General features: G+C 39.9%; 1 protein-coding gene across 2 annotated transcripts in view; it reads right to left on the bottom strand.

Moving 5' to 3' along the window:
- FBXO11 (F-box protein 11) overlaps window positions 1-13,918 on the bottom strand; it is a 70,657-nt gene that overhangs the window by 1,385 nt on the left and 55,354 nt on the right. For both annotated transcript variants that reach the window (XM_030946069.1, XM_030946070.1), the window contains exons 12-22: window positions 6,806-7,023; window positions 6,406-6,491; window positions 6,230-6,324; window positions 5,088-5,210; window positions 4,900-4,985; window positions 4,442-4,518; window positions 4,192-4,335; window positions 3,177-3,287; window positions 1,924-2,031; window positions 551-659; window positions 32-130 (exon numbers count right to left, since the gene is read on the bottom strand). In XM_030946069.1, coding sequence (XP_030801929.1) covers window positions 32-130; window positions 551-659; window positions 1,924-2,031; window positions 3,177-3,287; window positions 4,192-4,335; window positions 4,442-4,518; window positions 4,900-4,985; window positions 5,088-5,210; window positions 6,230-6,324; window positions 6,406-6,491; window positions 6,806-7,023 — 1,256 coding nt within the window. The remainder of the gene's footprint in view (window positions 1-31; window positions 131-550; window positions 660-1,923; window positions 2,032-3,176; window positions 3,288-4,191; window positions 4,336-4,441; window positions 4,519-4,899; window positions 4,986-5,087; window positions 5,211-6,229; window positions 6,325-6,405; window positions 6,492-6,805; window positions 7,024-13,918) is intronic.

Here is a 13,918-nt window from a genome sequence, read left to right as displayed (position 1 = left end):
GAGCAGCCCCACACCCTGCCTGGGAACGTACCTATCATGTCTAATGAATTCTACGTCGTGTCCTTGATGGCACTTCTTGATGCAGTTCACACAGATGGCGTTACGGTCTGTGGTGTTGCAGGTGTGACATCTGGAGGGAAAAGCAGCACGTTAAGCAGGAACCAAAACCTGACCAGCTCTCAAGGGAAGGGCTCCAGGAGGCTGGAGGGCCAGAAATGCACTGAAGGAAAGAGGGTGCACAGGACTGTGAAGTTTGAGAATTTTACACAAACTTGGATTTCACAGCACACTTTTTGTTACTTGGTTCACAAACTAGAGTCATGCTGTGCAACACCCTGGGCTCAGGTTCACAGAAATAATCTGTTTTCCTCAAGCCCAAAGTCAATTCCAGAAAATGGGAACTTGTTAAATCCTCTTCTGTTGCAGCTGAGGAAAAGAACACACATTTGTGTGTTCACCCACACCCAGCAACTGTTCTGGGGGCCTTGCAGGAAGAGAAAGGGGGTTCACTGGAAAGCCTTTCTGTAGGTGAGGGGAAGGAACCTGTTACCTGTAGAAGTCATGCATCGGGTAGCTGGTGTAGCTTGAGATCTTATATAAACACTGGCCTCTACTGACAGCTTTCTCTATGGCATCTTGATTGTTCATTATTTTGTTATCTGTTGGGGGGAAAAACCAGGACTAATCACATCTGGATCAATGACTTTTTTTTTTTCTCCTTGATGCACTGAAGCCAAGGGCCCATTAGGAACAATTAGTTCTATACCTGCATTTCAGCTCTGGCATTTAAGAATATAAAATCCTCAATGCCCACATGCACAGAGTGCCATGCACTCCTGAAGCAAAGAACACTGTTCCTCTTTGCACACGTGGCATGAAATATCTGATAGCCTCCATTTAAATACTCCTTTTGAACTTGGCTGTTAATAAATGCTTAGAGACACACAAGCCTTCCTAGCATGTGAGTTTGCTGCTGAGGAGACTGAAACCCAGTGTTTGAAAGCCTCTCCTTTACCATAAGGCCTTTTATAAATCACTTAGAAAGAGGAAAAGGATGGCTCTTTCCCCAGGAAAGTTTAGGAATAAAGTACTTTCCAACAAAATGGAAGTGGAAATCAGGTCTGACCAGCTCCAGTACTTCAAAGATGTGTCCAAGGCACAGCAAATTTGATAATCCCCTCTGTTACTGAACTACCTAATCTTCTGTCTACTCCCAAAGTGCACCTCAAAAAGTTTTGCCCACTCCCAGCAGCATCAAGAGCACTGAGTGATATCATTGGGAAGCAGGGAGCTAGAGCCTGTGTTTTAAGAGGCACAAATCTTCCACAGGAAAGGGTTTAACAGCTTTATGTATAGCAAGTACATAAAACTCCTGCAAAATAAACCTTTTTCTTCTTGAATAACCTCCTCAAGCTGTCTGGCATTAAAACCATCATTCCCATCTCGTCCAAGAGGATCCTGTCTCATGCACAGGACTTCCCCATCATACAAGGGAATGTTATGTATGTGAACTGTTCATATTTCCTGAAAAAACATGTTTGGGATTGGGAATGTTCATGCTTTTAGATCCTAAAAGGCAAGGAGGCGTGTTTCTTTACTGAACACTTGTTTTTGGATATGTGAGAAAGACCTTCCATTGTACTAAATCAGAACTGGAGTCTGAGATGGGCCAAAGATCAGGAACTGGTTCAAGAAGTGACTTTGAGATAGAAGAGCTGATGACAGTTTTAATATAACAGCAAAACTTTCAGTTACCTTTGAATCCATCTGTTTGTCTAAAAATCTTAACACAGCTTAATGTGGCTCATAACCTTCAGCTGAAACTTAGTCACAACTCCTGTGAGCCACAAAGGGTACCATAAACCCAAGAGCCAGCAGCACCAAACAAGTGACCAAACACAAGCCAGGAGGACTCGGGCTCACCTTTCATCGTGACATTGACACCAGATGCTAGAAATAAACCTCCAAAGCGGTTGTTGAAAATCTGATTGCCTTCTAATGTTGCAGTCGCATGATTTGTTATTTCAATACCTTGAGTAGGTCAGGGGAACAAAGGAGAGAAAAGAGAGTGGCAAAGTTAAATCCCTGGTGGTTGTGCATTTGTACTTCTCTCGTCATCTACAGCTTGGTTGGTTGTTTTTTTTTTAAGCCATCATAAACTCAAGGGGAAGAAAGGAAAATGATATAGCTACAAAACTGCACTGTAACTTGTTATAAAACTGTTCAAATGCTGTTGTTGAATCCTTTCAAAAGCTATAGCTGGCATGCATGGTCTCTGGGAGGAACAACACACTACTAGTTTATCTGACAATAAAATGGTACTATGATCATGTTTATTTCCAAAGGGGATGTGATTTTTGGGCGCTTAGAGCTGTCATCTTCATGTACATTTGAAAGTTCTTGTGCACATACCTTACCCTTTTTAAAATATGTTTTTAAAAAAGTTCTCAAGATGGGCACCTAAAATTCATTTCTTTAATTCTTTTATCAGTAACCCGTGTCTTCCAAGTCATTTGTCCAGGACTGCTCTTGACAGCAACCTATCCTTCCCCCCCACCACACTGAAACAACACCTTTAGAGGCTCTTCTCAGAAAACTTGCTTCTTCTGAAAGAAAGATGGGAGAAAACTCAAGAATGCAATTTTAGTTGAAATGGAATGGAATGCAAGACGGATGAAACTGTGATGATTAAACAGTAAAATTGCAAAAAATCACTGTTAAACATTCTTCATCTCTTTTGGAGAAAGAAATGCTCATTTTTACAATTTTTCTACTTTGAGGAGTGAGAAAGTTGAACTTGAGATGCAAATCAAATCTCTTTAAAATGTGTATTTGCACAGTTTCCTAGGTTTTAAAGCAGTGATAAGATATTCATACCGGCATCCAGCACATCAACTATAAATACATCCTAGACAACTTTACCAATTGCTTCTAAAATAAAATAATGAAAAGTATTTCACAAAAAATTACAAGAGAGAATATGTGCCATTTCCCAACATGCTGTAAATATACCTTGACTACAATTCTCAAATGAATTTTCAAATGACTTTTAGAATACACTGAAGGACATCCCAGTCTCTTTCAAAACATCTAAATACCATGGGATAAAGAAACTCTGTGTAAGCTTTGTGAAGAGCTCATTCCAAGCTTCCAAATTTGATTTAAACAGCACAAACCTGCAGCAAAACCATCGAATATTCGGTTTTTCCTTAGCACAGGGTGGCTATTGGTGCTGATAAGAACACCAGCTTGAGCATTCCTGAAGATATCATTCTCTTCCAGAAGACCTATGACAGACCAACAGATGTTACATTTGAGCTTGGGAGCATTTCCTGACCTGTAACCTTTCTGTGAAATATCTTTAAAGGATCTTATGTGTCACAATCCTCTTAATAACCCCTTTCATTTGGAGAATATGCACCAGTAGCACTGACATCAGTGATACCCGTTTAAAACAGTTCTCAGTGTATAATTTTGGAAGTGTATTTTTTCAGTACACAGCATGGAATTTGCGATCACAGGCACCACTGCAGAAAACTAAGTCTTTCTACTTTCCAAATTTTTCTTTAATTTTTCTAACACCTCTCTCTTCTTGTCTTTTAAAATGAACAGGCTGCCAAAAGCCAAGCATATTTTTGTTATAGGACAGGATTACTTTAAAACACTGAGTTAAAATTAAAACTCACTTAGAGCAAGTGATTATCTACAGAATATCAGAAGCTGGTATCAGGACACACAGCACTCAGTGGATTTCAGACAGGGACCACTTCTGAATTTACAAGTGTACAAAAGATTCCTTAAAGATCTGTGGGTTTTTTCCCCTGAATCTTGGACACAGGCAGAACCTAAACTGCTCAGGTGCATGATTTTGACTACGTGACTTGAATCCAACACTGTGTTTCAGTCAAATGGCAAAGCTTAGAAAAGCAATTGGGATAAAAGGACTGTCCTTAAGCAGCAATCTAACAGTTATCTTGGATGAGATTAATTACCTCTCTGCCTCCCACAGATTTCAGTATTACTAATGTAATTAAGGCTAAAAAGCATTAGGGTATGTTCGCTATAACTATTTTATCACTCCAGAAGACAAGAGCTGTGTTTCTAAAGAGCACTTTAAAAAGAATACTGCTTAAACTGAAATTTAACTCTTATCCAGAACATTCAGTGAAAAACAGTAAGGGAAAAAGTTACCTCTTCCCCCATTAAATATACAGATGCCTCCATCTCTTCCATCATGGATTTTATTTCTCCTTAGTGTAGGATTACTGTCGGTTTTAATCCATACACCAGCCATTGCATTATCAAAAATTTCATTGTCTTCTATAAATCCAAGCCCTAAAATTGAAGGAAGGATAGAAAAAAAAATAAAACATCTAAAAAATGGGAAGATAATATAACACCACAGAACATAGTTCTGGATAAACATGGAAAACAAACCTACCAGAATTATAGACAAGAATACCACCATTCTGACCACCCCAGATCTTGTTGCGTCTGATTTTGGGGTTGCTTCCAGTTCTAGAGTGAAATGTAAGCAAAGAAGTAATTTAAAAGTCATTAAAAATAAGTCATTTATAGTCATTTACTATATCCCAAGGCCAAACATCTGAAATACTTCTAAAGAAGTGCCCCATGGATCTCACTGCTTAACAATCTTAGTAAAATATAGTTCTTTCCAAACATCATTTATCTTTACAGACTTCAAGGGCCACACATTCCAGTCAATACTCAGGCTGTATTTTTGGTAACTTTCTTTTAGGTTAAAGCAGAGGGTATTCAGACATACTGGATTTCAAAAAAGTTATTTTTATAAACAAAATGACAAGAACAGCTAAAAAGACACAATAGAGCACATAACAAGCTATGTCTGTTTTGGCAGAAAATCAGAATAAATGTTACCTTATCTGAACCCCTGAGTACATGTGATTATAGATGTCATTGTCTTCTAACACGCCATGTCCATTGTCATAAAAATAAACTCCAACCTAACACATCAAGAATTACATTATTAGTTCCAAATTAATGAGGCATAAAACCACAGGACTTCCTTTTCTGTGGCCCCCTTGTAACCACAGAGCAAAACTCACTTGTTTCCCACTGTGTATTCTGTTTCTCCTCAAGACTGGAGTGCTCCCTGTTGTCACCCAGACTCCAGCCAATGTATTGCTGTAAACTTCATTTTCCTCAATCACACCTTGTCCTTTTTCATGCTAAATACAAGATGGTTTAAGAGTTAAGAAAACCTGCTAAACACCAATACTCTTTTTCCTGCTCTACCCATCCCTCCCACCCCCTGGCTTCTTTACCGCAGCAAAACAATTCCTTTCCATTTGAGTAAGCTTTTTCAGCATTAAAAAAAAAATAACAGCATAATATGATTTTGAATATTTGCCATGAAACAAAGAACACCCTGCATGTAAATCATTCTGGTTCAAGGCTCTGCAGTGGTATTTGCAAATGTCTGCTGGCTGTTGATAGGAGAGGTGCCTCCCCAGTGCTGTGCACTCACATGAGGTTCTGAAACCTACACCCAGCTCTGTCCCCAAGATGGACAACAAGCTGGCATAGCTCTCAAGGTCACCACATGTCTGGGCTCAGAGGTCAAACAACAGTTTTCTCAGTCAGGGCAAGAAGTTGTTCTGCTTAAATTTACTCAATGAAGAGATGAAGCTGCACACTTGCAGCGTTAGCTGGACCTTTGGCAGAAAGACAGACACATATTTCTGAAAATCTGGTATTGCTTAAGGGAACCTGACAGCTCTTTCAGTTCAGTTAGCAGAGCCCTTGCACACATTGGGAATTGGGCTTTATTTCCCACTTTTTCAATACAACAATTCCAATTTCTATCATCCTGAAGGCAGTAAGAAAAAAAAATCTTCTCTGATGTTAGTGGTAAACTCCAAAAGAGCTGAACAGACTTTTTTTTTTTAAATTATGACATACTACTATAAAAATTAAATCTTTTCAAAAAGCTTTCAACCATGCAACAATAAAATTCTGTAATCTATCCCATTTTAATTATTTTACTCTGTAATAAGAAAAATTTAGTGGCTTTTATAAAAACCTCAGTCTTTTAAATAGCAGCACCAGCTTCAGTCACTTACCATGAAACTGGTTTTTAACATAAGAAGCTCAAGCATTGTAAGCACAAACATTCACACAGGGTAATTTTCCCCTTTACATTTCTAAAACAGAACACAAGTCTGTGCCTGTCCTAGGCTGCACTTACTACATAAATTCCTCCATGTTGACCATCATGAATCTTGTTGTGTCGAACGATGGGACAGCTGTTTGTTCGAATCTGTATTCCTGCTAATGCATTACCTGCCAACAAAAGTGGTATTTAATACAACTTACACATTCATTTTTCTCAGAAATCAATATGTAGCAAGCAAATCAGCTTACCATAAATGTCATTTCCTTCAATAAGGCCTCTTCCATCACCAAAGATATAAACACCACCTTGATTCCCATTAAAAATTGCATTCCCCCTAAGAAAAAAATCAACATTATGAAGTTATTTTTATACATTGTGGAATACTACACCTGTATGGAGTGGCCAGGACTGTACCCCATTCAGATTTAAAATAAAGAACTTATGTTCTGTTGCTTTTAGAAAGACCTACCTCTACATGCACACACAAATTAAAAATGCAGTTCAACTGAACACAGACAGAAATTTCATTTCTACAGATACAGGAATATTTAAAGCTCACCATAATTAAATAAATTAAAGTGCATTATCCCATCCCCATCAAATCTCTTCTTCTTCTACGTAGTGAAATAATAATGAGGAAAACAATACCTTATTGTTGGGTCACTGTTTGAGGTAATCCAAACACCTGCAAAATTGTTTGCATAGATTTTGTTCTCTATGAATTGTCCTCTTCCTTTTTCATGCACATAGATTCCTCCAGTCTGGCCGTGATGGATTTCACACCGCACCACTGTTGGGTTGGCATATGCTTTCACTTCAAAGCCTGCTATCCTGTTTCTATGGATGTTGCAGCTTTCAAAATAACCCTTAAGACACAAAACATGCAGTTTCCTGTAAAAGTCCTTTTTTCAATGAAGGTTACTCCCTCCCCTTTAAATTCAATCCTCCTTTAAAAGGAAACAGTACCAAAATTGACAACATGTTAGTACTTATATAGCTAATTAAAACAACTACTGACACTATATAATTTCATTTTTCCAAAAATAAAATACTGTTTCAAAGACACTGTGTTTGCACTGCTATTTATGACTACTCATGGAATACCAAGAAAAAATGGCAACTCTAGATATAGCACATTGAACAGGACTCAGTATCAGGTTTCCTCAGCAGCTACAAGGATCAGACTCCTTTCAAAGGCCATAAAGCCCAGAGGCCCAGAAAGGACAGTGCTATGGAGAAAACTACCTGCTTGTTTTCAGGCCAGGAACTATAGACATTTGACAAAAATATGGTTCCTTTAGGAAGAAATGTGCTAAATTTCTTTGAAACAACTGATCAAAATAAATAATAAGAATGTGGGAATTCAGTAATTTTTCCAGGGTTGGACTGCTCTGAGTGGCCAAGTGGTACAATTTTTTCCTTTTTCCCTTTTTTAAAATGGTGTACACTGAGACACTGACAGTAGCAGCAGACCTACAACATAACTGTATTTAAACAAGAGCATTATAAACAGTACTGCTGTGGGCAGGGATAAAAAAGGTCATTGCACAAAGCCATGCCAGGCACGCTCCTTCCATGCCAACCACAGAGCAGCACCATGAACTGGCCCACCTGAGAATTCATCTGGCAAAATCATTGTTTCCTGCCTGATGATTTCTCCAATTCTAATTCCAAGGCCTTGCTAAGTAACTGTGGCAGCCCTTTCACAGCATTTTCCTGACATGGTCCTAGAACATTTTAATATTCCAATTCAACCTATTCTTAAGGTGAACTTCAATGGTATTTCATGCCCATTTTGCCCAAGCAGAAGAATAGAAACTAAACTGAAAGACAGGAAGCATTTCTTATTGGAGAGGGTAGACAACCACCAAGTGATGTGCTGTAACTTGTGGATGGCTTAGATGCAAGTTCCTGAAAGCACTAACCCAAGCCTGTCTCCAGCAGCACCATTTTTCCTGTAGCCACCTAAGTTAGTTATTTAGACCTGCTCAGCATGAGACTTGTTATACTTGTGCACTAAAAAAAAAACCCCAAACAACAAACACACCCCAAAACCAAACCAATAAAAAAAACCCCCAAACCAAAACAAACAACACCCCCCCCAAATTCCTGCTACTGCTCAGAGTAACTGGATTCCATGCTCACATGATCTACTACCAGGAATGCCTCAGGTCTGGAGTTGCTACTACCTATCACGTGGAAATTACTCCATCTACTGCCAGCCTAGGCAGTCAGCATGCTGTTTCACTGTGCTGTGAATTACTGTGGGACTCCACCAAACACTGACTACAAAAAAATCAGAAATACATCCAGCTTAACAAGGAAGTCAAGGCAGCATGCTCTTCTCCCTGCTCTGAGGATTGCAGTCAGGAAAGGCAGTGCATGGATTAAAGATTCTCTAAAAAAGTGCTAGGCATGTGTACAGCCTGGGTCCTAAGACTCGTCTGGGTAACGAAGTCAAATGGAAGATGCTTACACATTCTGTGCGTATTCAGAGCAGAGTTATGTTTTTTTCAAGAACTTTGAAGAAATCCAATGCTAAGTGAGTCAAGATGATTTCACAGTTCTCAAGGAAACGACACACTAACAGACGGGGAATCCAAAGATCTCCTCAGAAATATGTCTTCATGCCAACAAGGCAGACTTTTGACTTCTTATCCTGAAAGGAATTCTTTCCCCTCCTAATTTTCACTTAAAATTAAGTTTCTCTCAGAGAAACTTATCTAAAATGACAATTTGATATATAAAGGCAAGGCTGATTCTCCTGATGGAATACACAATTTCAATTAAATATTACTAAACATGGTCTGACATATTTTTAATTACTTCACACATTATTCTCCCTCTGAATGCTAAATGTTTTTGACTACAGCACCATGATGAAAGAAGAGGTGTATTTCAGGTGTGCTTCATCACAGTCATTTTGGATTCCAGGTAGAAGCTGCAAAAAAACAGAGCCTTTCTCATGTGGCCTGCAAGATCTTCACAAGCTTCAGCAAGCACCAGTATTTAACTCGGAAAACTTGACTTCTGATTCAGAAGAAAGTGGGAATTTGCTGTAAGACTCTGTGAAGGAAATGCTTCTTTAAAGGGGGGGAATAAAACAAAATAAATCTGTATCTCAGATTCCTCTATAAGCCTGACTAGTGGGTTGGAAAGTCAAGGCTTTCTGCTGAGCAAGATCCTGTAACATTCAATGTCCATGAAGAGAAACTGCACTTTTTAGTGCCCAGCCCACCTTAATGTGAGTCAGCTTAAGCTGAAGGGCTGGCTTTGAGCTGATGCAGTTAAACCCAGTGGGTTTCTGCATCTGTTGAGACCAAGTCTGACCATCACCTGTGTGCATCACTGTTAAACTCCAGTCAGCTAGACCAACAGAGCTGCTGTTTGTCAGAAACACCTTCTGAGCAACCACCTCATCCCAGACTTCCTATTTCTTATGCCTCCATTTCCTAGGACAATCTCTGTTGATATCAACAAATTTTATGGCCCAAATTCACTTCCTAGAAAGGGCTAATACTGACTTTAGTCTTTAAGATGCCCCCAGCAATCCCTGGTACTTTTTCAGCCACACCCATTCAAAAGGCATTACTGTGCCTTCGAATTCCAGCCTGTCAAAGAGGTCTGGTGATGAACTTGTGGATCCCAAAAAATCACATATGGCTTCAGGCAACAGTTTTTCTCTGGAACATTAGGGAGGATTTTTTCAAAACAGAAATTGTGTTTCTAACTATGGAGTTCCATGATCTATTATCCACAGGGTCCAGCAACACTTGTAACACAAAGCTTATTGCCAGCTCCAGCTACAACCAGGTACCACCATCAGACACAGCTGCTCCTCTCAGCACACTCCAGCTGAACAACCCTTATGCTCTGTCCAGCTGTTGGGCAGCTCAAGCCCAGATCCTTTGGGAGATTCTGCCAGGCAGCTACTGAGGTCAGGAAGTCTGCACAGAGGGACTACAAGCCTTATATTGCCTCCACCTCCTTCAAAGAATGGTTTTCAAGTGTGCTGGGTGTTTGACTTGGGCTTTGTGGGGGTTTCTGGTAATAATTCAACAGCTAATGGAAGAAGAACCTGGAGGGGACAGCACCAGGATTGCTAAGGAAAAGAGCTCCCAGTGATTAATAAGAAGGAACAGAGGATGCATGTGGAAAAAGTATTACAATCTTAACAAAAAACTACCAAGTAGCTTTCTGCTTGAAAATCCTAAATATTAAAAAGCATCTCTGTACATCAAATTTATTTACAATCCCAGCAGAGCATTAGCTGTGGACACAAAATGACAGCTACACTGATAGCAAGTGTGGGCAAGAACACTGCTGCAGCCTGGTAAGCTCTGAGCAGGTGAAGAAATCAGAAACAAACACCACAGCAGTGATAATGCTGATATTCCCACCTGGCACACACTGCACAGAAAAGATGTGATCACAAAGATGGGATCCTGCACAGCTGGAAAAACTCAGAAGACTTTTTACATCAAGACTAACTCAGTGATTGCACTAGGATGTTTTTTTTCTTTCTGCATGTTGTCCAGTCTAACAAACATGGCTCTGAAATGCTTTAGAATTAAAACTTTTAACTGATGAGATTTTGTTGCTGCTTTTCTTCTCAGGGGATTTCTCCCTCCTTTATTTCTAAAAGGACTTTTTTTCTTTCTCTGACTTGAAGATTACAATACAGAAACACAGAGGCATTTAGTATTACTGTTTGAACAACACATGTATTCCAAGAAAAGAGATATAATTGTGTAAGATTTAACGTTTCCTAAATATTTATTGACTCAAGTATTCCCAATAGTGTGGGGAAAAGAAGAAAAAAAAAAAAAAGACAACAGGAAACCAATAATGAAAAAGAGCAACTGCCTGCGCTTATAAAATTTGCCTTCCAAACCCTGGAAGGGTCCTTATCTGAGAGTTAGTGCATTTTATGAAAATTCAAATGCAACATAAAGAAAATCACATCCAAGATGCAAAACAAACCGTTGATTTTTATGCACAGCAAAGGCAGTTAAGTTTTTAATGTAGTCTGTATAGAATCTGGCATATGCCTAATTTTTTTTTTTTTGACTTTATATACACATTTCTTTAAAGTGATCTGATTTGTAGTATTTAGAAGACAGAGAAGTAAACTAGGCATGATCACCCAACTTAGACACATGCTGCTACACTTTTATTTCATCAGAAAAAAAAAAAACAAAACCCCAAGCTTCTCATTTAGGAACAATGAAAATGAAAACTGTTTTGCCTAGAGCTCAGCTTTAAACTGTAAAATTAGGCTTATTCTTACATTAACTTGGAACTTCTCCATTGTGTGCATACAACTACAAAATACAATTTATGACAGATGCCTGGTAACTCATCTCAGGCACCTGAGAGGCCAGGGTAAGGCACCCAGGGCTGTCAATGCCACGCTGCATTTTTAATGCCAGCTTGTTACATATTTGTCACAGCACTAAGGCAAACATCAGGATACTGCCAGTTTAGAAATAAGAGGTTAAGTTTCTACAAGTATCAAAACACAAAGAACAGTTTGAAAACATGAAACTGAAAAACAAAGCATTCTTGAACCTTTTGGAGAGAGCACTCCAGCACAGAAACCCACAGGAAAAGAGTGTGTAGGGTAGGAATTCAGCATTGGAATGCACTTATCCCACTTCACAGGCACAAGCAAAAAACAAAACTTACAGAAAGTAACCGAAGTGGGAGAAGAAAAAATACAAAATCCATTAATTTGTTTAGGAATACAGGATTTGTATCTGAAGGATTCCATGTCACTTTGTCACTTAAGGAGCATATAAACATTGCCAATGATGTAATTTCACGGACTATCACTAGACGTGATGCAAAAGCAGAAGATGCTGCCAAAGCAGACATTGAGACGGGGGGGGGACTGAATCTTTCAAAGGAGTTTATGACTATGAAATATTTCAATAATATTTGCAGTTGAGATAAATACTATTCACACATTCTCTTTAATGTGCTACTGTTTCCCTTAAACAAAAGGGAAACATTTATTTCTATTCCATTTTGCTTGTGATACCACACTGATCACAGCTCTGAAACAGACATTTCATTGGTAAGAATAAAGATCAAATGTACTTTTATCTAAATCAAGTGCATTCAGCCTGGCTTTTAATTTTTTTAACATTTCAGTACTCATATATTTAATATTTATACTTCAGAACTTAAATAAGAAGCAGCTCCTACCCAGACTTTCCAATTAACTCTCAAGCCAACACACAGACACCTCCCCTGCAGGAGTTGCTGAAGCACTTTACCAATTTTCCCATAGCTGAAATCACTTCATTCAATGTTTCCAAGCCTGTTTAAGTCTTGAAGGGATGGATGTACCCACTGAAGTGGATCAGAAGTGCTTGTACAGTATGTTAAACACAGCTTAAAGCAGTCCAAACAATGAGATAATATAAACTAAAGACATCTGCCACCACTCTTTGCAAACCAGCCAAGCAACATCATCTCTAGAGGACAGAAAATGATGTAAAGCCATCCATCAGAAGAGGGCTGCCAGCAGGGTATTCTCAGCTGCTGCAATCTTGCCCAAAACAGAACAAGTACAGTCCTTAGGATGTAACCATCAGAGTGGAGAAGAGGCACCTACCAGCAGAATCCCACCATGTGGGGTGTTCCACCTCCACTGGCAAGATTTTATGCTGGCAATAAAAGCAGCAGCCCTGTGACCTGTTTGCCTTCTACTGAAACCAGAAAACCACAAATCCAACAGCTACAACTAGCACTGCCTCAATCCTTTATCTCTGCCCCTCAGCAACCTGGGCAAAGAGGAGACAGGCCTCACTGGACTGTACCCACAGTGCATTTCCTGTTCATGCTATTTACAGTCTGCCAACTCCCATCAAAAACCTCAGTAGGTCTGGATTAGAACTTGCACTTGATCCCATTGTCTGTATCACTGATGACTGGTACTGGTCCCAGTACAGACCACTGAGGGACATGATTTAGCCACTGGCATCTACCCTCTGGATGCAACTATCCAAACAATTCCTCATCCACTAAACAGTCTATCCATCAAATCCACATCTTTGCCACTTAGGGAGAAGGATGTTGTAAGGGAATGCCTGGGGAGGTGGTGGAGTCACCATCCCTGGATGTGATTAAAGAAAGACTGGATGTGGAACTGGGTGCCAGGGTTTAGTTGAGATGTTAGGGCATGGGCTGGACTCGATGATCTTCCAACCTGGTCATTCTGTGAATTCTGTGAATGTGTCAAGGCCTTACAGGAGTCCACATAAATGACATCCATAGCCCTTCCTTTCCCCACTGAGGCTGGTCAGGCAGAACTTGTCCTTGGTGAAGCTGTCCTGGCTGTCCCCAGTCACCTCCCTGTCCTCTGTGATCCTTAGCACAGCTTCCAGGAGGAGCTGTTCCATGATCTTCCCAGGCACAGAGGTGAGGCTGACAGGTCAGTTCCTGCCTGGGTCCTCCTTTCTGCCCTTTATTGAAAATGGGTGCAATGTTTCCCTTTTCCCAGTCACCAGGGACTTCACCTGACTGCCATGACTTTTCCAGTGTCATGGAGAGTGGCTTGGACCCTACATCAGCCAATTCCCTCAGAACTCTGGGATGCATCTCACTGGGTTCCATAGACTTCTGTACATTCAGGTTCCTCAGGCAGTCACAAATGTGATCTTCTCTTACAGTGGGAGTGACTTTGCTCCCACTGTCCCTGCCTTGAGGTCCATCCAATAAAGAGGTGTGGGAAAACTGCCAGTAAAAACTGAG

Source organism: Camarhynchus parvulus, chromosome 3 (genome assembly GCF_901933205.1).
Source record: "Camarhynchus parvulus chromosome 3, STF_HiC, whole genome shotgun sequence".
NCBI classification, from domain to species: domain Eukaryota; kingdom Metazoa; phylum Chordata; class Aves; order Passeriformes; family Thraupidae; genus Camarhynchus; species Camarhynchus parvulus.
The sequence above is the reverse complement of the archived record's forward strand: the minus strand, read 5'-3'. Positions and strand labels throughout refer to the sequence as shown.